This window comes from Phascolarctos cinereus, unplaced genomic scaffold (assembly GCF_003287225.1).
Source record: "Phascolarctos cinereus isolate Bilbo 61053 unplaced genomic scaffold, phaCin_HiC Scaffold_9;HRSCAF=440, whole genome shotgun sequence".
Lineage (NCBI taxonomy): Eukaryota > Metazoa > Chordata > Mammalia > Diprotodontia > Phascolarctidae > Phascolarctos > Phascolarctos cinereus.
Window position 1 is genome coordinate 33,107,516 of NW_027556402.1, and position 25,836 is coordinate 33,133,351.

The 25,836-nt window shown below is 39.1% G+C and overlaps 1 protein-coding gene across 3 annotated transcripts in view; it reads right to left on the bottom strand.

Moving 5' to 3' along the window:
* DAPP1 (dual adaptor of phosphotyrosine and 3-phosphoinositides 1) overlaps positions 1-25,836 on the bottom strand; it is a 55,360-nt gene that overhangs the window by 1,632 nt on the left and 27,892 nt on the right. For 2 of the 3 annotated variants that reach the window (XM_020988282.2, XM_020988281.2), the window contains exons 3-8: positions 24,233-24,366; positions 7,020-7,150; positions 5,582-5,629; positions 3,352-3,414; positions 1,525-1,610; positions 22-109 (exon numbers count right to left, since the gene is read on the bottom strand). In XM_020988282.2, coding sequence (XP_020843941.1) covers positions 22-109; positions 1,525-1,610; positions 3,352-3,414; positions 5,582-5,629; positions 7,020-7,150; positions 24,233-24,366 — 550 coding nt within the window. The other variant, XM_078148379.1, reaches the window with a different exon arrangement.

Sequence of the window (25,836 nt, forward strand, 5' to 3'; positions counted from 1 at the left end):
TAGTGGGTCTTGATAAATTACCATTTTCCATCGTAGTATCTTAATCCACTCATCTGCTTCTACTCCTGTTTTTGCACATAAATAAAAAGTCCTATATGGAAATACTAAGCTGTGGGGGAAGGAAAAAAGGAACAATTTAGATATAACAAAGCATCTTTCCTCCCCTGTCCTCCCATCTCCTGCCCCCATCTTTCTTGGAGGAAAAGAATTTGGTAAAAGGTTCAGTAAAGGTTTTGAAAGGACTGGGATCTAGGGAGCAATTCCTTGAGCATAGGAGATCAGAGGTAGGCCTACCAAAATTTCTGTAATTATGACAGGTCATATTCTTGTCTAATAAGAATTCAAAGATGAGAAAGATAAAGTCTAGGCTGCTTCCAAAAACCTTCCCATTAATGCTCTCATGCATCCTTCCATGGAATGGGCATAAGGCCATAATGTCCTCTTCACCCATCTCATCCATCAGAGGATTTCTAGTCCAAACTGTTACTTGATTTGAAGAGTAAACCAAAACAGAAAGACATTGCCTGTTGCTTGCTGAGACTGTCAAGGTCAGTGTTTCCCCATAGAAGCCTGTAGACTTTATTTGTGTTCATCCGGTATGAGAGAGGGTTGTCCTTCATATATGAAGGCAGCCAATCCCTTCTCAACATTCATTTCAGCTCAGCGAGAACATCGACCAGCTCACTTGATCTATTTAAAGAACAGATAGTTCATTTGTCTATCTCCTTGGTTACAAAGTCAGGAATTTGATTTATAAACCTGGCTCTGGCCTTTATCTGCTCCCTTGCTACTGTCTCAGTAACTCTTGCAAACACCAAGGAACAATCAGCAAACATTAAATGCCTACTATTTGCAAGGCCCATGGGAATGCAAAAATAAAAGTGAAAGTGTATATTCCTCTGGGGGCAGGGATAACACCCACATTTAAATAAATGTCAAATATATAGAAAAATTAATACAAAGTAATTGGGGGATGGAGATAGTATCTGTGGAGGGTCAGAAAAGACTTCATGGTGGCACTAAACTTTGAAGGTAGCTGAGGATTCTAAAGGGTAAAGGTGAGGAAGTCATATATCGCAGGCACAGGGAGATAGTATTGGAAGACAGGAGATGGGATTGCTGTGTCCCAGAAACAGCAAGATCAATTTCACTGCACGGTTGAATGAATGTGTAAAAAGCCTGGAAAAGCAGTCTGGAGCCTGAATGGGAAGGGCTTTGACCACCAGAGGAGGGTAAGTGTGTCTCAGAGGCAATGAGATACCAGTAGGGTTTGGTCAGTGTGTTTGTTAGGAGGGGAAATGTTAAGTGTGCAGTTAAAATGAGAAAACTAGAATACCCTTCCTGCACATTTTCATCATGTCTCCTGGTCTTCTAAACATCACAGGTTGGGGCTTTTCATATGGCCATTAGTCCAAGATCACAAACGTTTCAACATATTGAGACGATGATGCATAGTCTATGGTCTTTTTTTGTTTTGCAAGAAAGAAGAATGAGCAAGAATTTTCTTTTTATATCACAACTCACCAGAAACAATTAACTTTTTCCTGTGTGTAATCAAACTGCACAGCTGAGCATTCTGTCAGATCTAGTGTCCGAATTGGCTCTGGTGTCTGGAAAATAAGATAGAGTATCATGTTTGAATGTGAAGACTCCTGGAGCATGGTCATTGCTCATATTCCCCAGTAAGCCTTTCCCAAGATGACTATGACAGCTTTTACTTCCACCAAGGAGCACTGAAATAAGAAAGTACATTTTATTTGCAGGCATCACACACGAAAGGTTTTTAAGGACTCAAGACCCTGAGCATCACATAGAGATGGATTTGAATTTCCCGCTTTAATTTCATATGAAAGGATTTTTACCTATCAGAGACAATTACATTTTCCTCCTAGCTTTTGACTAGTGTCAAATGGAATGTGTCTAATGGAAGGAGAGTGGAAATCAGGGGACCTGGGTTCTAGGGTTCTACCTGCTAACTGCATAACCTGGAGTGTCTGAATGGCTTTGGGTCTCAATTTTCTCATCCAACCCAGCCCAGCCCAAGTCTATGAACTCATGTGGGCTTCCTTCCATTTCCTCATCTAACTGAACCCAACCCAATCCAACCCAAGCCTGTGAACCCAGGTACTGGGCACACAAAAAAGGAAGAAAAACAGTCCTTGCCCTGAAGAAACTTCTGAATATGTGGGAGCGATAGTAATACAACATGTAATCAGATTGTCATATACATGATAATTTGGAGAGGGAGACAACAAGACAATTAAGGGTGTCAGCAAAGCTTTGCTGCCGGAAATGGCTCATCGGTAAAATGAGCAGGATGGGCTCTGGGTTCTCTTCCAGCTATAATGTTCTAGGATTTTACCTCCTCGGGGAAGAAGGGAGAAATGAAGCAGCTATAGGTGTGGTGTATGAGCTGGACAAATGATAACTCAGTGCTTTACATTTGTTCAGTGCTTCACAACCTAGCACCTTACAGTTTTCATCTATGTTGTTTCTCATTTGCTCTTCCCAGCAATCCTATGAAGTAGGTATGGAAGCTGTGGTTATCCTCAAGTTGCAGATGAAGAAATGGGAGCTTAGACATCATAAGATCTAGGCAAGAAGGGATCTCAGAGGCCATCTAACCCAACTGCTTTATTTTACAGATGAAGAAACTGAGGCCCAGAGATGTGAAACTTCTCACCCAAGAAAAAACAAGCTAGTGGCAGGGCTGGAGAGTACACTCTTTGGACACTCTCAGGAAAGAGCTTCCTAAATGCTAGTTGTTGGCTTGGATTTGAGGTCAGATTTTCAACCCCTGGCTCTTCCGTTTCCTGTGTGACCTTAGGCAAGTCACTTAACCTTGCTTGCCTCAGTTTCCTCATCTGTAAAATGAGCTGGAGAAGGAAATGGCCAGTATCTTTGCCAAGAAAACACCAAATTGGGTCACAGTCAGTCACGAATGAAGATGACTGGACAATAACAAAGAGGGGGGAGGAGAAGAGAGAAGAGAGCAAACATTTATTAAGTACCTACTATGTTTCAGGCACTAAGTGCTTTACACATAGTATCTCACCCTGTCATACTGTGTTACCTATAAATGAGGGAATTGGATTTGATGTCAGATTAGACTAAGATGCCCTCTGTTTATAATTCCCATCATGCTTCATTCTGTGTAGTCCTAGATAATGGGCTAAAAACATAACGTTTTTGTTGACCGATTCTTCTCAGCAGAATCAGACCACCAATTGTGCCCTGGGCATTTCAGATAGAAGAATAAGAATTTAAGAGATGTAAGGCATTTCAAAGATCTTGTTTTCCTCTGGAGTATTTTTTTTTTCAAATGATACTATATTTCAATCTGCTACTCACCATTTGGTCTTTGAAGTATTTCAATTCATTCCTATGCAAAGTGAACCACCTGGTTTTCCAAGTCTAGGGCGAGTTTGGAGGAAGGAGGACAAAGAAAGAAAATGTGTTGGTTTTGAATAAAAAGAAAAATAATACTTGAGCTAAAGTATTTTCTTTGTTAAAAAAAAAACTAGCATAGGATTAAAGAGTATTCTTGTAAGATCACTTCAGAGAAAAGTGATTGAGAGTGTCTTCAAATGGGAAATATCTAATAGCACTGAGGGTCCTCTCTATGTGTAGACTGGATTTCCAGGTTCAAGGAACTCAAAACCATAGCTCAATAAGTCCCACTAATGTACTGTCTTTTTAGGAGGACACAATAAAAGTAAATCAAAGGCATATAACGAAATAGCATAGTAAAGAAAAAAAGAACCAACAAAATATTTCCTCTCAAAACCCTGGGTCTATTTCCCACAATAAACACATCATCAGTGGGGAGAGTAGACACTACGTAATGAGTATTTTTCTGCCTTAGTAACCCATGGTAGAAACTACTAAGATTGTGATCTGTTATTCATGGACAGAAAACCCACACAGCTGAATCACTGATTCTCCCAGCATGTAATTAACAACCAACCCTATAGTAAATCTGTAATGGTCAACATGCCAAAAAAAAAGTCTATGTGCAAATTTATAGACAGCTTGCTTAGATCAAATGCAGAAATGTGATTCAGTGTTGAGTAAACATTGAAATTACTTTTCAAAATTAAATTGTTGAATTTAAAAACATGAATTAAAAAATAAGCTTATAAAATGCTATTGTCAATATTAAAATACATCATTTCCTTGACTCCCAAAGTAGCTCAGGTGATGGGGGCATTTTATGTTGTATTAAGTAGGAAATGGTATTGAAATATTGCATAAAAACGAGAGGCATTATTCCCACCCACCTCTTTTCTAAGAAGATCACAGGAAGAAGATCGAATTGTGGGAAGTGGGGCAGAATCTAGGCCTGGTTCTGCCTTTTACTTGGTAGTATCTCTTTATTCTGTAAGATGTTTGTGGCCTAGATAGCCCCATGGAAGAACAATCTTTTCAATTTCACACAGAACAATTCCTAGTAAGTAATTCATGTCCCTCACCTTAAAATTGGGCAAAATGAGCTAATTACTTGTTCATAGACATTTTCTTGGGATATCAAGGTGAAACACTGAAAAGGACAAGCTCATAAAATGGGGACAGTCAAATATCCTAGTCCAGTATTATGGTAATTTTGTTTTCTGGTATTTCTTAGACAATCTCCTATGGCCAAATCAGCCTGCTAAATTTTTAGGAACTGGAATTTTAAAGGAACTGAATTTGTACCAACTGAATTTTATAATAAGGTCAAAAATTAGGCAGAGGGAGCTTTCTAGAAATTTTTCTAGAATAAATTTGCTACCTTCCCTCTCAATGAGCCTGTTAAGAAGCACCTTGGTTGTAAATCATAAACGTCTTTGTAGGTATTTGACTTGGAACTTTGAAGTCGCTTTCCTAGTTTTGAATAATTAGCTATCGCAATTCACTGGCTCCATTAATAAATAAATTAATGAATTAATTTTAGGCCAGACCTGTGATTCCACTGGTATAGGCAACTCCCAGTTGAGAAACTCCCTCTAGCAATGCCATTCATCACGTGCTCTGAAACATTAAGTGACTTGTACAAGTATATACATATGTGTTTAAATATATATTCTATAGTTATATATAATATTATATTATACATTATGTTATATAATGTACATGTTATACATTATATTATACTTACATATATGCATAAATATATCACAATATACACTATTATATATTATGCAACATATGTATAATATAATATCTAATGAGATATATTACATTTAAACATATATATGTGTAATTTATCACCAAGAAAAGAATAATAATTCTTTTTTTTTTTAGCTTTTTGGTAGAGCGATCAGGGTTAAGTGACTTGCCCAGGGTCACACGGCTATTAAGTATCAAGTGTCTGAGGCTGGATTTGAACTCGGCTCCTCCTGACTCAGGCCAGAGCTCTATCTACTGTGCCACCTAGCTACCCCAAGAATAATAATTCTTTCTGTTAAAAATGAAAGCATAATGGTCCATTGAATACATCTAAGAACAGAGTCACTATGTCAAATTTAGGAGTCCAGTTAGACTCTAGGCTATCTGCTTACTTTCCGTCTCTTTAGGCGTCACTTACAAAACCAGGTCTTACCTTCACTAGTCCCCCTTGTTTCGTTAGGTATCCTTCTTTGGTGCCCAGCTAGGAAAGAAGTGAGAAGTTAGTGGAACCAGGGGCTCCATACTGCATGACATCTGCCCTTACATCTCTTTTCTATTCTAGAGGAGTACTGGATTTGGCTTTAGGTCTTTCAACTCCTCTCTTCTCAAGCCTCAGAAGTTATCTGTACACCACTTTGGATTACAATCTCTTGATCTTGAAATGTGCCTCACGCCCATTTTGAGCCTTGCCTTTTGCTTCAGGGGCATTCTCAGACTGAGTTCCAAATCACCTCTTGGGCACTCCACATTTTTTAGAGATAAAAAATGCTTTGGCAATCATGTCCACCAGCTGTTTCAATGCTCCTCACAGTAAGACCAGAATTCTGGAGTGACGAAGGGAGTGGGGATTGCCAGTGGGACAGAAGATCAGGCAGCCTGGTGAGCACTAGCTCCTGCTTCATAGCAAATAGGAATTTAATGGACACTCTCTGAAGCGGTCAGTTAGGCAGAGCAATGATTCGGGGTTTTGTTTTTTCCCTTCCCATATGTACGAGTATCTTGTTTGGTTAAGTTATTTCATATCTCAATAAAACAGGAGAATAAGAGTGAGTAATATCATGTGATTTTATGTCTATCACATACAGCAGACTCACAGGCCATATATTTTACCAAGTATCTATCATTCTACCAATTCCACCATAAAGATGGCATCCTGCTCACATTTAGAAGTCTTTCATAAAAAGTTGAAAGAATGCCTGTAAGCAGTCTATATTTGTTCAGTACTTTCCACGGCTCAGATGAACTGGATTAAGGGGTCAGACCGGATCCTTGGGGGTTACATCTCTCACTTACTACGGCTACCATAGTCGTGAGTTAGAATATTATCCATATGTAAAAGAATACTTACTGACCAAGTTTGCTTTCTTTAGACCATGAGCCTCTTGAGAGCAAGCATTGTCTTTTGGCTTTATTCTTTCTCTATCACTTAGCACACAGCCTAGCACATAGTAGGTAGTTAATAAATGCTAGTTGTCCGACTGATTGATCAGAACTTGGGATCCCGTTGGGTAGGGAAACTTTCTCTATCAAAACAGGTTGGCATCTGCTTTGCAACTTAGTATCTTAGAGGCATCCCTGGGGGCACTGAGAACTCAAGTGACTTGTCCAGGGTCGCATAATCAATTTGTACCAGAGGCAGGTCTTCCTGATTCAGAGACTAGTTTTCCATCCACTGTATCTTACATCCTTTCAGTTCAAGAAACCCAGAAACTTGTCCCAGAAATTGCTTTTAGGTTGAGTGTTTTCTCTCTCTCTGTCTCTCTGTCCCTGTCTCCATCTGTCTCTCTGTCTCTGTCTCTCCCCCTCCCTTCCTCCCTCCCCTTCCCCCCCTCTCACAAAGCTGGCTTCTGAGCAGCGCGATAGTTACTTACTGAAGGAGCTGTGGGTACCAGGTCACTCTCTGTCCTTCCTGTCTGCATTGCTGTGTGAACCCTGACCGATTCGTAGATGGATGGCTCTTCCACTTGGCATGGATAGGGATGTTTCAGAACAATTAAAGTGCCTGAATTGGAGGGAAAACATAGGTTCATACAACTTTGCCAGAAGGACAGGGTCAAGGGCTAACCAGAGGGCTGTGCTTGGGCTTTCTTTCGGACTTCGCTAAAACTGGATAAAGAGAATACCAACATGTACTTCAGAAGTATTTATTGCAATACTCTGACTTCATTTCAGTTTTATAGTAAGAATTTTAAGACATCATGTATTAATCTCTGATTGGTTAAATCACACATCAATGCCCCCTTAACTCCTCTCCTATCTCTTAACTAATTACATTTGCTTTGATCAAGTGAACATGAAATGAGTATGGACATTGCATATATCCAATTCTTCTTTTACTTGCAGGAAAGGTCCATCTTTATAGGCAACTAGATGGTGCAATAGCTAGAGGCTGGAAGGCAACTCCTTCATCAGACACTTGCTGTCTGTGTGACCTGGGCAAGTGACTTAATCTCTGCCTCATTCTTCTCTTTTGTAAAATAGGGATAATAATAGCTCCTGCCTTCCAGAATGGTTATAAGGATAAAATGAGATAATATTTGGAAAGCTTTTTGTAAATCTTCAAGTGCTGTATTAATGCTTCTTCTATTCTCCTCCTCCTCCTCCTTCTTCTTCTTCATATCATTATTATTATTATTATTATCATTATCGTCATCATCATTATCATTATTATCACCCTAAATGTCACCAATTCCATTCAAGAGTTGTAGGATCCTTCACAGATGATGTGATACTTGAACTGAGACTTGAAGGAAGACAAAGATTCTGAGATGGAAATGTGGAGATTGCCTTCTAAGTTTGGGGAATAGTGGGGTAAGAGATGGGGTGTTGAGTTCTGGAAGGTCTAGTTTGTTGGGAATGTAGAGCAAGTGAAGGGCAGAATATTGTTAGAAATGTAGGGGGCAGTCAGATTGTGGGTAGGTAAGAGGGGGTCTTAAATACTTGGCTAAGGAGTTTGTCTTCCTTCATTCCTTCAAGACTCTGTTCAAATGCTACCTTCATCAAGAGTCATTTCCCAGTTCTTACCTCCCATCTCCCACTGCTAGTGCCTTCTCTCTGAGATCACCTCTAGTTTACTTGTATATCTCTTCTATATACATACTTGTTTGCACATCATCTCCCCTTTAGACTGTGAGCTCCCTGAGGGCAGGAACTCTCTTTTTTTTTGGTTTGTTTTTGTTTTGTTTTGTCTATTCTTGTTTCTATATTTACAGTACAGTGCTTGGCACTTAGTAAGAAACATGTTGCTGCCTAACTAGACTAGAGTAGGAGGATCCCCTGAAGGTTTTGAGCAGGGAAGTGACATGCTCAGACCTGTGCCATAGGAAGATTACTTTAGCAGTTGTGAAAAGTTGGGGTTGGATTAGGGAAAATCTATTGGAGGCCAAAGTAATAGTCCAAGTGAAGAAACTGCTACTAGTGTGTTTCATTTGGAAAGGAAGGAGAATGACATATAGTATAAAATACTGAGAAGAAACCCTCAAAAGGGGATAACTTTAATTTTGGTCCTTCTTTTAACTTTTAAAATAACATCTATGTCATGTGGAAATATGTTTAATTTGACTGCACATGTATATAGCCTATATCAGATTGCTTGCCGTCTTGGGGATGGGGGAGGGGAGAGAGGGAGGTAGAAAAAAATTGGAACTCAAAATATTATAAAAACAAATGTTAAAAATTAAAACAAACAAACAAACAAATAAAAATAGTATCTATGGGCTCAGGCTCCAATCAATCAATGAGCTTCAATGAGGCGTTGATAAATTTCACCAGACTGACAAAAAAGGTAAAGAATCCTCTTAGACATTCAACTAAAAGCTAATTAAAACAATCAATAATTCCAAGACATGTGATAATAGTAGTAGTAGTAGTAATAGCAGTAGAATATATAATAAACTTACAAAAATCATCAGTCTTTCTGTATATTAACAACAAAATCCAAGAAGAGAGATAAGAAGAAATTCTATTACAAATAACTACAAAATCCATAAAATATTGGGAAGTCAGATATTAGGCAACTAGTCAGTGTAGGACAGAGTTCTGAGCTTAGAGTCAGGAAGACTTGAGTTCAAAATTGGCCGTGGAAATTTATTAGCCTTGTGACCTTGGGCAAATCACGTAACTTCTGTTTGCCTCAGTTTCCTCAACTGTAAAATGGAGAGAATATCACCTACCTCCCAGGGTTGTTGGGAAGATCAAATGAGATTATATCTATAAAGCACTTAGTATAGTGTCTGGCATGCAGGAGGCATTGTATAAATGTTGTTATTGTTGTTATTATTGTTGTTGTTATGAATGTCTGCCAGCTAAGATATATACACAAAAGGAATAGGACTCCAAAACACTCTTGCTTAAATGAAGATTTAAGTAATAGGAGAGCTATTGATTGATCATGATTGGGCCATGCCAATGTAATGAAAATGAGAATACTGTCTAAATTAATTTATGGAGTCAGTGCTATGCCAATCGATGTACCAATGAGTTATTTATAGAATTAGACAAAATCAAAAAAAAAATTAATCTGAAGGAACAATAAGTCAAGAATCGCAAGGGTAATAATGAAAAGAAAGTGAGATCTAGCATCTCAAACCATATAACTAAGCAGTACAAATCAAAATTATTTAATACTAGCCAAAAATTAGGAAAGTTGGTCAATGGAACAGATTATATACAGAAGACCCGGAAGCAATGCAGGGCAGTAGCACAGTGTTCGATAAATCCAAGGATGCTGACCACCAGGATAAGGACTCATATCCAACAAAAACTGATGAAAAGCTGGAAAACAGCCCAACAAAAATTAGTTTTAGACCATGCTTTCACAGCACATACTCCTATAAGATCCAAATGGATACAAAACCTATACATAAAATGTCATATCGTAAACAAATTGGAAGAAGAAAGGAGATACTGTTTACAGCTATAGATAGGGGAAGAGCTCTGGACCAAATGAGGGACTGGGGATAAATCATAAGAGATAAAATAGAAATTTTTGATTATGTAAGATTGAAAAGGTTTTGCTCAAACAAAATCAGTACAGTTAGATTCTTAGAAGAATTAGAACTCCCCCAAAAGTTAACTGGGGAAAAAGAAAAACTATTCAGCAAATTTCTCTGATAAGCAATTTGAAATATAAGATATATAAAAATTGATATAAATAAAGAATAGGGAGTGTTCTCCCAATAGATCAAAGGATATGGTAGTACTCAAAAGAAGTACAAGTTAACAACAATATGAAAAAAATGCTCCAGATTATTAATGATAAAAGAAATGAAAATGAAAATAAGTCAGAGGTTTATACCCATCAGCTTGACAAAGATCACAGAAAAAGAAAATAAGTGTTGGAGGTCCTGTGGAAAAACAGGCACATTAATTGATGTGTGGAATTAATTAATAATTAATTAACGTGTTGAAACTATGAATTGGCCCTACCTTTCTGGAGAGCAATTTGGAACTATACATCCATCCAAAGCCACTATACGGTGCATAGCCTTTGACCCAGTGATACCACTACTAGGCTTATATTCTCACAAAGTTCAAAGAAAAAAGAAAACAAAAAAAAATTGTAGCACTTTTCTTATTGTATTAAAGCCCTAGAAACTAAAGGAATGCCCATTAGTTGACAAATGGCTGAACAAATTATGGCATAAGAAGACAACAGAATATTATTGAGCCATCAGAAACAATGGAAGGGATGGTTTTAGAGAAACTGGGGAAGACTTGTTTAAAGTGATGCAGAGTGAAGTGAGCAGAACCAGAACAGCGTAAAGAATGACTCCAATATGGTATTGAACATTGTAAAACAATGTCAGAAGACTTCAGAATTTTTTTTTTTAAACGTGAAGCTATTGGGATTAAATGACTTGCCCAGAGTCACACAGCTAGGAAGTATTATGTGTCTGAGGCTGGATTTGAACTCAGGTCCTCCTGACTCCAGGGCCAGTGCTCTATCCACTGAGTCACCTAGCTGCCCCATCATGACTTTAAAAAACTGAGGATGAAGCATGCCTCTATGAAACATATTGGAGGCTACCTGTTTCCTTTGGGCTACACATTAAATTATTAGGATGATGACTTAAAGTGCTTGGTCACTCCTGGATGAGAAATCCCAATTCTGAAACAATACCTTAAGCAGTTAGACCCTTGATAAGGAGGAAAAAGGATCTACTTCAAGGAACCGTGTTCTCCCTTTTGATAGAATACCTCCATATTGGTTTAGCATAATGATCTGACTAAGGAAAGAAGGAAGTCTTTGATTACTTCAGTTAATGGAAATATCTCTTGTCTTTACCTAGCACCCTTGAAGAGAGAAACTGAAAAGGGATTGAGTGGTTTTAGGAATATGATGCTTCATCGGTGTGCCAAAAATAATCTGACTTGTTCTGTTTAATAAAGCAGATTTTTAGCTAAACTTTGAAACTCTGCTTAACCTTAATCTTGACTGTGAAATTTTATCTGTTTTCTGGGAATGCTGTGAATTTTAACTCCAGAATGGGCTTGTGTTAGATTCTCAGTGGCATAGGTTAACTCTGCCCTTTTTTGGACCTCTTCCCCTCTGAGCAGAAACAGAATTAGTTTAATTGAAATTAATAAATATTGTTTCCAGCAAGCTTATGCCTATAATACAGAGTATAGAATCTTCCATACTTTTCACCTCTGAGCAGAGAGGAAAGGAGATATAGAATGAGATGAACATGTCAATAAACATGGTCAATAAACATTTATTAAGTGCCTGCTATGTACCAGGCACTGTGCTAAGCATTGGATATGTAAAGAAAAACAAAAGACAGTTGCTGTCCTCAAGGAATTCACAATCTGAGGGGGGAAGGTGACATATAAAAAAGTAAAAAGAGGGTTGAGTGGGGTTGGGGAGAGGGTACCAGGCACGAGGGCATGATGAAAAGATGGGAGTGGGAAATGATGAGGTGACTGCCTTGAGCACCCTCCTTAAAGGGTAGAGACCTGAGAGGAGCTCTGATAGCCACCCTCCACCCTCTCCAATCAGAAGGAAGGAGAAGATGCAGGGGTAGGGAACACTAAAGAGGTCTGAGTTTCAGATATTATCTTACAAGATGTTGAGTTTCTGGAGATTATGAAATCTAGGAGAACAGCATGTTGGGAAATGAAGTGCAATTTTTTGCTTTTCTTGCTTGACTATACCTACTGATTACAATCATGGGCTTTTTAGGGGAAGGAGAAATTTATAGGGAAAGGCAAAGGGTGTAGTGATAGTGATAGAAAAAAAGAAAAAAGGTCATCAATGAAACATTCAAAAAATTCACAAGAGCAAAGAAGGAAACTCAGAAGGGGATACAGATGAGTAGGGCTCTGTTGGTAATAATGCATTAAGTTTAAATTGTACTTTAAAAAAAATCGTACATAGCAGACATTTCCAGTTTCATATTCAATCCTCTTTCTCTTTTTTGAGTGTGGAAATGTTCATGTTTGTTAATATTTTTCAAGTTCATAATGTAGAAAATTTAATTTAAAAATTAAATGACAAATTGAGGAAGTTGTATTTTATTCTAGTGTCAATGGGAAACAATCGAAGCTTCTTGAGAAGGGGAATGATATATTCAGATGTTCTTTGAGAAGATGAATTTGGGGGCAGCTAGAGGATAGAGCACTGGCCCTGGAGTCAGAAGGACCTGAGTTCAAATTTGGCCTCAGGCATATGATACTAGCTGTGTGACCCTGGGCAAGTCACTTAACCTCAATTGTCTCACCAAAAAAACCCCTCAAAAAACAAAAAAATAAAAACAAAAAAGAAGAAGATGAATTTGGTTACTGTTTGGAGAGAGGTGATATTGAAGCAAAGAGATCAATCAGGAGGCTATAGCAGTAGTCAGGACAAGAGGTGGCAAAGGCCTAAATTAAGAGTTGTAGCCATGTAACTATAGAGAAAGAGATAGATGCAAAAAATAATGTGGAGGTAAAATCAACAAAACTTGGGAACTGGGAGAATATGAAGAAGAATGAACAGCAAAAGATTGAATGACTGGTATGGCACCATAGGACTTTAAAAAAGGAACAACTATAAAGGTATAAGCCAGGAGTTCCTGGGCCAGATTGAAAAATATGGCCATGATGGGTGGCACCAGTTGGTACCATACCTGATGATCCCTTTATCCTCCAAACACGTTGAAATTTTAGAGGCTGTGTGTAAGTCTCCTATTCAATTATAAAGGACAGGGACAGTGTCTTATTTACCATTGTGACGTCTAGTGGCTTGTACATAGGAGTAGCTGAGTAAGTGTTCAATGAATGAATGAGTGAATGAATGCCTTTGTGGGATGAGGTTTAAACTTGGAAAGGGCTTTGGCTGACCTCCCTGTGTCCACAGCACTGAAGGCCTACGACCAGGATAGCCCCAGATGTCCCAAATTCCTCCAGGACTTCAGCTTTGGTCTTCCTCACCCCTAGAGTGAATTCTAAAACTTTAGAATTCCTAAAACATTAGTATTTTAACTCAATTAAGGAAGTATGAATGAACTCCCTGCTTCAGGAAAGTGGATTATAAATTGAAAGCAAAGTAGTAGTGCCAATCTGCTTCTTCTAGTTTATGTGGCTGGGGTTGGATTTAGACTGAAATGATGGATGAGGCAAGAAGCCAACTCATTCTACAACTTCTCATTTCTGTGACCCCAGAGGAGAGGTTTTCTTCATCTGACTGCTGAAACCTACCAGGGGAAACACTACTAACTCAGTGAGGTCTCTCATGTTTTGGAAAGAGGAGCTAGAGCCCCAGACAAATGGACAAGGAAACTCCAACATACAAGATAGTGGGACCAAGACAGCTTTAGGGCTTGGCTGCAACTCTCAGATAGGGGGCAAGAGTTGATGGGGGTTGGGAGAAGGGGTGAAAAGACCATAAGAGGAATCAGGGACCAGGAGCTTAGGAAATATGGCTTCAGGTTTTACTTCATTTTCTTCCCTGCTTCTAGAAGTTGGTTTGTTCCTGCCTCTGAAGTTAAATTTGGTTTCAGAATTGCTCAGTAGAGGTACATTTTTAGAGCAGAGTTTCTTAACCGTGTGTGTGTGTGTATGTGTGTGTGTGTGAGAGAGAGAGAGAGAGACAGACAGACAGACAGACAGAGACAGAAAGAGACAGAGACAGAGAGAAACAGACACCAGGGGGGAGGGAGAGAGAGAGAGAGAGAGAGCTCCTTCTGGCAGTCTATGGATCACTTCTCAGAATGATGTTGTTGCTGCATCTAGGTGTGTTCTAGAGCCAGCTTGTGTTGGCTAGGGAGAGACAATTGCTACATTTTCAGTATGAGCATTTACATCCTAGAAATAAGCAAAGGCAACAAAATATTTTTTTTTTAGTTGTCTAGACCTGTGGCAGCTAGGTGGCATGGTGGATGGTGCAGCAGCCCTGCAGTCAGGAGGACTCGAGTGCAAATCCAGACTCAGACATTTAACACTTAATAGATGTGTGACCCTGGGCAAATCACTTAACCCCGACTGCCTTGCCAAAAAAAAAAAATCTAGACCTGAGAAACTGATGGAGAAAATGTTAATAATGAAGATTAAATTTAAAAATGTATGTGTAAATTTTTTTTTCAGAGAGCCAGTTAAATATTTACCGTCACCACCTACATCATTCATAATGGAAAGAGATCCTCAATTTCAGTTAGAGGTTAGTTCACATATAAGTTCCTAGATCCCCTGAAATCCATCTATAGACTCTGGTCTACAGACTAGTGATTATGAACTTAGATAATTTCTGAACTGAACAACTGAGTGGGCTGGTGGAACCCCTTGGATGCAGAAAGAGTGCTGTATAGCAGAGATGTAAACACATGGCCAATGAGCTGCATTATTGCTGCAACATTCCCTGGTGTTGCTAAAAAACCAGATTAAAACTGAATTGAGAAATATTCAACAATAAATAAAAGTACAATAAAACATAGATAATATTAATATGTAGTTTTCCAAGTTCATATATAGCTCACAGGGATCCTCATGTATAGTTTAATGGCCCTCTCTTTTCTCTTTCGGTTTGATACGGCTGTTGTAATTTACAAATATGTAGACTGTCACTTTTTTTTTTTGGTGGCAATTGGAGTACAGTGATTTGCCCGGGGTTGCATAGCTAGTGTCTGAGGCTGGATTTGAACTCAATTCCTCTTGACTGGAGAGGTGGTGCTCTATCCACTGGGCCACCTAGTTGCCCGTAGACTATTACTTTTAAAAGTAAAATTGATCCTCTTTTCATTGATATTCTTGGATGCAAAGAGTAAGTCTTAATACTAGAGCAATGATTAGGCTCTTCTGTTAGTATTTCTCTCCACAGGTCTATATGAATGGAAAAGCAGTACAATGTGGTGGAAAGGGCAGAGAACTGGCCGTCAAGAGATCTGGAGTCAATGGCTGGTTCTGCCACTAACTGTTCTGTGCCCTTGGGCAAGTCATTTCACTGGTCTGGGACTCCATTTCCTCATTTGTGAAATGGAAGGATTGGACCAGAAGATCTCCAAATTTGCTTCCAAGCCTAACATTCAATGACTCTATGAATACGGAGTTTCATCATCCTCAGTACTGTAAGGTGTCCGTCCAGGCACAGTGAATTGACGGACGCTGAGACTAGAAGTCTACCCATTGCGCCACCTAGCGGCTCAAAAATAGTACTACACATGCTACACATGCTGATAAGGATCTGATTGAGTTTGACATATGATGGCTGGGTGCCCCTGGGCAAAAAAACCTTAACCTATCAATGCCCCAGGCAACTTTAAGACTGTAAGTAGCAGAAAAGGCACTGATTTACATTCATTCCCCTAAAATCTCTACTCACTGAGGTACAAGTGAATGTTAAAGACATTCCTTTTCCATCATAAGCAAGATTCAATGTCCCAAACCGTGTTGATGTGAATAATCATTTCATCTGTGTTTTGTCTTACTCCCACAAGCTCCAATGTAGCAGTCAGTCAAGAAGCATTTTTGTCTACTATATGCCAGGCACTATGCCAGGCACTGAGGGGAAAAAAAAGACAAAAAGGAAATCATCCGTGACCCCAAAGAGCTGACCTTCTGTCAGCATAGGTTATAACCATCCTTATTAACCTCTCTACTTACAGGTAGGTGGAAAGTACCTTCATTTTTCTTAATGGGGAAGATAGGAACCCAGAGGAGTAAATTGTTCAGATCTGGAAAGTCCGGTGCAGTAGGATATTTGGAATCCATTGTGAAACCCAACCCACGGCTCTAATGGTTCAAATAATGGTGGCAAGTGTTATTAAACACCACGAAAGGAGAAGAGAGAGCCTGTCAAATACCCATTACCAATCAGATCATTATTAGCATGTGTAGTCACTAATTTTGGGGCAGCTAGGTGGGACAGTGGATAGAGTAATGGGCTTAGAGTTAGGAAGACTCATCTTTGAGTTCAAATCTGGCCTCAGACACTTACTAGCTGTGTGATGCTGGGCGAGTCACTTAACCCAGTTTGCCTCAGTTTCCTCATCTGTAAAATAAGCTGGAGAAGGAAATGGCAAACTGTTCCAGTATCTCTGCCAAGAAAACCCCAAATGGGGTCACAAAGTCTCAACGCAACTGAACAACATATAACCACTACACTTTACCCATTCTTTTTATTTTTTGAGGTAATTAGGGTTAAGTGACTTGCCCAGGGCCACACAGCTAAGTAAGTGTCTGAGGTCAGATTTGAACTCAGGTCCTCCTGAGGGCAGGGATGGTGCTTTATCCACTGACCCACCTAGCTGCCTCACACTCATCTTATTTTGAAAAGGGCTTTTCATGTATCTGAGAGACATAAGTTCTGTATCCCACTGAATCCTATGTGATAATTCATGGGCTAGGCAGATCACCAGTATGGAGAGCTGGTGAGAGTCAGTTCACAGAATCTAGCTTAGTGCACTTGTCAACACCTATGCTCTGCTGCCCAAAATTCAGGCTGTTGTCTAGTGATACCACATCCTCTCCTCTCCACTCAGGAGATCAAGCCTTTTCTGGGCTCTTTAAGGCCTTCTTACTGGTCTTTGAGCCTGTAGTCTTTCTCTTTTCCAATACATATCCTTGATAAAGCTATAAAAAATAATTTCCTAATGTACAGGCTGGACCACATCATACCCCTGATTAAAAACCTTCCTTGCTCCCTATTGCCTCTAAAACAAAATCAAAAGCCCTTTAAAAGACCTTCCCCAGTTTTACCCCATCCTAGCTTTCCAGTCAAAACTGCCAGGAGCTTTGTGCAGTCCAGTCAAACTGGATAATTCACTCGCTGTTGCCCAATCTCATCCTGCCCTTTGTTTCAGGCATCCAGGTAGGCAAGGCAGCCATGCCTGGAAGGTCCTCCCTCCACATCTCTGCCTGCTGAAATCCTTCACTTCATCAAAGCTAGTTCTAGGCAATTTCCTCCATGCAGCATTGACCCCAAACCTCCTTCGCCTCTTCTCCTCCTTCCATGGGAAATAAGCTCTTCTTCCTCCAATTTTTTGGAACTCACCTTTGTCCTTATCATATTCTGCTTTATACTGTTTCACACTTGTTTATGTACGTGTTTTATCTTCCCTAGTAGGCTGCAAGCTGTTTTCTCAACTTGGTTTTTCACCTAGATCCTAGAAAACTGGCCTGGCCAGTCATAAGAAATCTCATTTGCATAATGGACTGGGGTTCACCGAATACTCATACATGAGTTATATAGTATAAATACTGCACGTCCTCATTTTCTGATGAGGAAAGTGGAACTTAGGGAGATTAAATGATGTGTCCATTCAGTCTTACAGCTGCTGAGTGGTGGAGTCTGACTCAGTTTTCTTGGCTCTAAATCAAGCCTTCCTTGCACATGGCATATGAGGCAACATACGGATACAATGGATAGAGCATCGCCCAGAAAACCTGGATTCCATGTGAGCTGTGTGGCCCTGGATAAGTCACTTCATCTCTCTAAGCTTCAGTTTTCTTATCTATAAAATGGGGATCACCTCAGAATGGTTAGGAGGATTAAGTAAAACCTAGAAACCTCAAGGTCAATTCAAGTCAATCAGCATTTATTAAGTACCTACCGTGCATCAAGCGCCGTATAGGGAATACGAACCAAGAAAGCAAAAAAGCACTCCTCCTTCCCTCTTCCCCTGACAAGGAGCTCACAGTGTAAAGGAGGAGACAGCATTCAAACAGCTATGTATGAACGAGATACATACAAGGTAAATTGTTGATCATCTCAGAGGGAGAGCTCTCAGACTAAAGAGACCAGAAAAGGCTTCATGTAGAAGGTAAGACTTTAATTGAAGCTTGAAGCAAGTCAGGTGGAGATGAGGAGGGAGAGCATTGTAGACATGGTGGACAGCTCGTGAGAATGCCCAGAATGAGGAGGGGTGTCCTGTGTCTGAGGAATGGCAGGGAGGGAGAATCACTGCATTGTAGACTACAGGGAAAAGATTAAGGTCTAAGAAGGCCAGAAAAGTAGAGGGTCCATAGGATGAAGGTTTTAAACAGCCCAACACAGGCTTTTATTTTTGATCATAGGGGTAATAGGGAGCTACCATTACTGAATAGGGAGTCACTGTTACTGTACAGACCTGTGCTTTAGTGCTATATAAACATTAGCTAGTATTATTAAATGGGCAGCTAGGTGGTACAGTGGATAGTGCCCTGGGTCAGGAGTCAGGGAGACTCTTCTTGAGTTCAAATCTGGTTTTAGTGTGACCCTGGGCAAGTCACTTTACCCTGTTTGCCTCAGTTTCCTCATCTCTAAAATGGGCTGGAGAAGGAAATGGCAAACCACTCCAGTATCTTTGCCAAGAAAACCCCAAATGAGGTCACAGTCAGATACAACTAAAATGACTAAATAACAACAATTATTTATGAATACAGGTATAAAATATAAGAGGAACATGAATTAGGGTAGAAGAGCAATTTATATCGCATCCAGTGCTTCAAAACAATGGTATCATTTTTATATACAAAAGTATTCTGGTCAGTGAAAACAGCAGAAGTGAGGCAATCTGCATTTTAGCCTCAGCTCTGCTATAATTAGCTGTGTGACCTTGGGTAAATAAATAAATTTAAGTCTCTGGTCTTCTGTTTCCTCATCTTTAAAAAGTGGTTAGAGCACTGGGCTTGGCATCAGGAGACTCCTCTTCTTCAGTTCAAATCCTGCCTCAGACACTTCCTAGCTGCGTGACCCTGGGCAAGTCACGTAACTGTTTGCCTCAGTTTCCTCATCTGTAAAATGAGCTGGAGGAGGAAATGGCAGTGTCTTTGCCAAGAAAACCCCAAATGGAGTCACAAAGAGTCGGACATGATTAGAAGGACAGAACAAGAGCAGAATCTTGAGAATGAAGGAACTTTAGAGAAGATTATCTAAACCCAGGAATAATAGTTCACTTGGTTTAAAGAGCATTTTCCTTACAATGTAGCACACTCCTTGGCTTCCTGTTACCCCTAGGATCAAATCTAGGGTGTCGCAAAAGTCTTGGTGCAGTCTTAAGCTCTGCTCATTCACCGAACTGGAAACAAGGTAACTTTTCTTTTTGCACCTATTCATGTTCCTCTTCTATTTTCATGTGTTGCTGAAAGCTTTAGTATCTTCAAAACTTCACTAAGACTTTTTGTGACCCCACGTATAAACTCCTTTGTTTAAAGCTCTAAGGATTCTCCCCACAGTATTTCTATGATTTATCAGATCTGCTTTGCAAGTAGCACCTCACTTTTTATACAAAGCATGCTACAATATCTTCTGAATGCACAGAAAAGAATGCTAAGTCAATGCATTTTATTATATGCCCCACTCCCTCGGGAAGAAGCTAAGTCAATTGGTTATTGAGGTGGTTTTTAAAATTGCTTTTCTTCTATTTTTTAGGGAGTGAGGAGAGGAAAGAATACAAAACCAGCTAATCTTTGGCATGGAAAATCTCAAAATCTCCAATCACCTCCAGAGGTGTTATAATAGTCTTAAAATAAGATTAATTTTGAAACATTTTAGCCTTTTAAAGTAAATGTGTATCGCAGAGACCTTTGAGGAAGCAGGGCTTAACTTTATAAGGAAATTATGATAGAACCTTATAAAGTAACTATGATAGTATGATAACTTCCTTCAGTCAAGGATCAGAATCTTAATATTAGCAGAAGTTCAGCATTAAAAAAAAAGCCAACTAGAATTTTCTTGGCTTAGAAGTATTTGTGAAAAGAGGGAAGTCCAGATCTATGCAATACTTGACTTGAACTCTTATTTCGTAATGCTGGCTGGGTGATTAAAGAGGCAGGAGACTGCCTGTAGATGTCTTATATGATAATTTCCAAGTACATTCTGCATACTTCTCATCATTGCCCTTTGGTTCACCTTCATATTTGATGGTGATTTGTATAAACAAGGAAGAGCTTAAATTTAGTATCAGTTAATAAGTTAAAAACTCGATTGCAGTCTATACAAAATAATAAAGCATTAGTAATGAGAAAACCCCTACGCATTTATGTGTTTAAATTACTGATGAGAATTGGTTTTACAAGTTATTGCTTACTTTAAAAATAAGTTTTATACTTTAAAATGAATTTTTAGGAGTTTAAAGAACTCAAATATGAGTAAATGTAAACACGGGAAATTAGTCAACAGCAACTTCTTATGGCAATTTGGAATGATTTAATACAGTCCATAATTAAGAAATCATCACAACTGGGAGAGACCCTCCAGAGCATTCAATCCTGTCCTCCCACATTTTGCAGATTTTTTTCTGTTTTTTTTTTTTGCCCTTTCATTTTCCCCCCAGACCTGTGACCTTATTGGTATAAGGAACTACCAGTGAAGAAACTTCCTCAGTCGATGCAGATCTGTATCTGTTCCGCAACTTCTAGTCTGGAGTTGCTATGGCCCTGAGATATAAGTGATTTACTCAGATTCACAGAGCCAATATAAGACAGAGATTGTGCTGATGTCAGCACCCCTAACTATCCACTAAGTTTGCTTTTTTAAAACTTTCATTTTAAAGATAAAAATAAACAGGTATAGAGTGAGAATAAAAAGCATCTTGAACTGTGTTCTGAATTCATTTCTCTTCATCAAAAACTTTATAGTTAGAATGTTTTCTGAAGACCCAGAATCAGGGTGTGTGTGTGTGTGTGTGTGTGTGTGTGTGTGTGTATAAGAAGGAGAGAGAGAAAGAGAGAGAAATTATTCAGGCAGGTAGATTAGGTAGTTCATGTAAATTTTAGAGATTTTTTTCCATTGAGGACTGCTTTAACTGCATTCCAGAAATTTTGGCATGTTGTCTCATTATTATCAATCTTTCACACAGATATTGATTATTTCTGTGATTTCTTCTTTGAATCTCATTATTCAGGATGCCATTACTGTTTCTATTTATCTTTTGTTTGTACTCTCTTTATTAATTGCCACTTTTATTGTTATAGTCTATAAAGAATGTGCATGGCATTCATGCTTTTTTAACATTTGTTTGTAACTTCTTTATGCCCCAACACATAGCCTATTTTTGCAACTATGATGTCAAGAAATATGTATAGTCTTTAATGTTTCCATTCAGAGGATGCTTTAAGTCTTTTAGAGCTAACTTCTTCAGTAGTTTGTTCAATTCCCTGTTTTCCTTTTTTGTCTATCTTTCTGTTAGATTAATCCAGCTCTAAGAGAGGAAAATTAAAGTCTCCTACAATTGTGTCAACTTCTATGTCTTTTTGTGGTTCAGATAGCTTTTCCTCTATTAATTTAGATATTATGCCATTTTGTGGGTATACATTTAGTACTGATATTATTTCATTGTCTATGGTTCATTTAAGCATAATATAGTTTATCTCTGTTGACATTGAGAAATTTTATTTTTGCTTCGTCTGTTAGCATAGGTGCAACTCCTGCTCTTTTGGAATCACCTGATATATAATATATTTTAATTCAGTCTCCTCGTTTGATTCCAGATGTATCTTTGTTTTTAGATTTTTTTTGTTGAAACTGTTGGATGCCATTTTATTAGATTTCTTTGGTCTATTCACTTTTAAAGTTATTATTATTAAGCTTGTGTTTACCCTCACATAGTGTTGCTTTTTATTCCCTTCATCTTCAAAGTCAATACTTAACCCCTGTAATTAATTTTCCTTATGCTGTTTTGATGTGAACCCCATAGGCTCTTCTCTGCCCTCTCTTCCATTATCTGCTCTATCTCAAATGTTTTGAATTTACTTAAATTCCTTCCTTCCTTCCTTCCTTCCTTCCTTCCTTCCTTCCTTCCTTCCTTCCTTCCTTCCTTCCTTCCTTCCTTCCTTGCTTCATCTCCCATTCATGCAAATGTTATTTGGGGGTAATCTTTCTTCTCTCCTTTTAGAGAGGGACTTTCCTTCTACCATCCCAGTTCCTCCCCTTCATTGTTTTTGTCTTATTTTCCCATAGCTCCTAATTTTGTTAGGAGACTAAAGAACTTACTGTCCCTTCACCATGCACCTATGAATTTGGTGGGGGTGCATCTCCAGCTTCTCTCTTTCTCTTACTTCTATACTTTCTGTTCATGGCCATATTTTATTAAAGGTCCATTTGTTACCATCAAGATTAGGCTCAGATTTATAGGCTATGTTTTGGTTGCAATTTCAGCTCTGTTGATTTGGGGAACAACTTATTACATTCTCTCCTCTGGTTCTCATGACTGAAGAGTAACTCTGAAGGATCTCAATGGCAACGTATCTCAGGGCTACAAAGAACAATTAAATGGGTATTAGTGATCAGTTACCCTATAGCTCTTACTTGTTTTAATTATTGGTCAGTGAAGACACACAATTGTGAAGAGCCCCCAAATCTGTCTTGTCACTGTTTTTTCTTTGTTTCCTGTTGATATTCCCTTATTGATAAAAAACAACAACAACAACAAATGAATACACTTTCACTAACAAGGAGTTTTTCTGTGCTGTTGACTCATCAAATCCACAAATTTTGTTGAATGTGTGCTGTGTGCAGAGTTCTGAGGTGGGCTTGAAGGAGACCTTCGATATCTCAGGTTGGCTTTATCTTAGCATTTTTACTGTTTTATTTTTCAGTCATTTCTGACTCTTCATGACCCCATCTGGGGGTTTTCTTGGCAAAAATACTGGAGTGGTTTGCCATTTCCTTCTCCAGCTCATTTTACAGATGCGGAAACTGAGGCAAGCAAGGTTAAGTGACTTGCCCAGGGTCATACAGCTAGTAAGTGTCTAAGGCTGTATTTGAACTCAGGATATCCTGATTCCAGGCCTGGCGCTCTATCCATTGCTCTACCTAGCTGCTCTTATCATAAACAGGGCTCAAAAAACTCCATTTTAGGTTTTTACCAGCCTATGTTACAGAGAGCTAGTCTTGGGGCCAGGATAGGCCTGAGTTCCAGTCCCATCTCTGACTCATGCAAGCTGTATGGCCACATTGGGTCGGTCATTCAACCTTCCAGACAACTCCCAGAGACTTGAAGGTACTGTGCTAGAAAGTCACCTCTCTGCATTGCTAGAGGGAGTTCCCACAGTGCATCTCCCAACACCTGGTATCTTTTTCTCACTTAAGCCTATCTAAAGAAAAAGGCTGTTGACAACAACATCCCTTTCTCTTCTGAAATTCTAAATCTGGCCTCTTTTCTTTTAACTCAGCCTATTCTTTTTGTGGTACAAGAAACTCCCTGATGAGGAATCGTTTCACTAGTACGGATGTGAACTGGTTCTTCAGTTTAGTCTCAGAGTTAACCGAAGGGGGGACGGGAAGGGAATAAGTATTTACACTGTTCCTACTATGTGCCAGGCAGTGTGTCAAGCACTTTTTTCCCTTTACAAATATTATCTCATTTGATCCTCACAATAATCTTAGAAGGTAGGTTCTAGGTTCTATTATTATTCCCATTTTATGGTTGAGGAAACTAAAGCAAACAAAGGTTAAGTGACTTGACCAAGGTCACACAGTAGGTGTCAGATTTGACATCAAGTTTTTCTGATTCAAAGCTAGTAACAGTATAATAGCGCATTGAGTCTAAAGGTCAACTCAGATTTCACGTTCAAAAGCCAGTGTAGGTGACAAATCATTACAGTTACGGACATTTGGCTCCTATGTTCCCTCTTTTCTCTCCATCTCTCAAACAACCTCTTACAAGGCTTCCATTTGCACACAGCTTACCTGTTTCGCTCCCAATCAAAGGCTGGTTTGCGAAATGATTGACAAACTCCTTCAAACTTGAGAACTCGTTAAAGCCGAACTTGAATGAATAGCCTGTGTATTCTACATGAAAGTGTTTGACAGATTCTTTGGCCCTGAAAGGGGAAAAACATTTATCACCTATACATATCTATTTGTTATTTATGTGAAATTCATCATTTCTCTTAAAGAAATACACAATCCTGATATGATTCCAGTCGTTACTGTCCAAGAACTAAGACATTTGATGCAATGGTTACATTTTCTCAGGGCATGGCTCAGTCTCCAGAAGATCAGACAAATTCTGCTTTGCAGAGTACATACAAAACCTGATTTGCCTCTTGGATGGAATGTAGGGGAGTAATCATTTTTGTTCCTTCATTGTCCGACTTCTCTAAAGGGCCCTTATATACTCAGTTAAAAAAAAAAGGTGTAGAGTGAGAGAGAAAAGGAATAGGGCAGGAGTGGAGAACCTGCGGTCTCAAGGCCACATGTGGCCTTTTAGGTCCCTGAGTGTGGCCTTTTGACTGAGTCCAAGTTTTACAGAACAGATGCTTTTATGAAGGGTATTTGTTCTGTGAAGTCTGGATTCAGTCACTTGAGGACCTAGAGGGCCACATGTGGCCTGCAGATTCCCCTCTCCTGGAATAGGGCATACCTAGAAAATACACACATGTACATGCACACACACACCCTTTATAATAAGTCTTCTATATGATTAGCTCTCTCCATTGACATCTTACAGCGTTTATGCTTTGAGAACATTAATGGTGACCTGCATATTCATTCAGATTGTAAGCTCCTTGTGGGCAAGCATTGCCTTTTGCCTCTTTTTGTATCCCCCTTGCTTAGCACAATGCCTGGCACATAACAGCTGATTCATAAATGTTTATTGATTGATTGATTGATTGATTGGTTTCAAGAGGCAGAGTGATTTCATACAAAGGGCGCTGGAGTTGGAGACAGGAGATGGGGTCTATGTCCTAGCTCTGATACTTCCAGGTCGTGTGTGCTTGGGCAGTACTATGAACCTCTCAGTTTCTTTGTCTATGAAATAAGAATAATGACACTTGAAATGTCTTCCTTAAAGGGTTGTTATGAAGCAAGTTCTTTGGAAACCTTAAAGCCAATACATTATTATTTTAAAACAATGTTGACCGTGTTCAAGTTTGTTCCCTCACCAACTTATTTCTAGTTGTGGCTCTGAAGATTTAAAAACTGGATTCCTAATGGTCTCGTCTTCAAACTCTACAAACAGGTAAGATAGTGATTTTGTGCCTTCTCACTCCTTGGCCCTCAGGGAACTGAACAGAATTATACACTAGGGGTACCTAGTCCAAATGCTTCGTTTTACTGATGAAGAAACTGAAGTCAAGGGTAATTGCATGATTGGTTTACCCAAGGACATGAAGGAAGTGACTGAGGCAGATTTGAATCCTGGTCCCCTGCTTCTAGAGACCGTACTTGCTCTACTGCACCACACTGCCTTCAAGAGGAAGATCATTCTTCTCGGTCTCATCATCAAAGACAATAAAACACTTCCATCCTAATGCAGCTCCCACCATGTTTGGTTAGGATGTTCATAC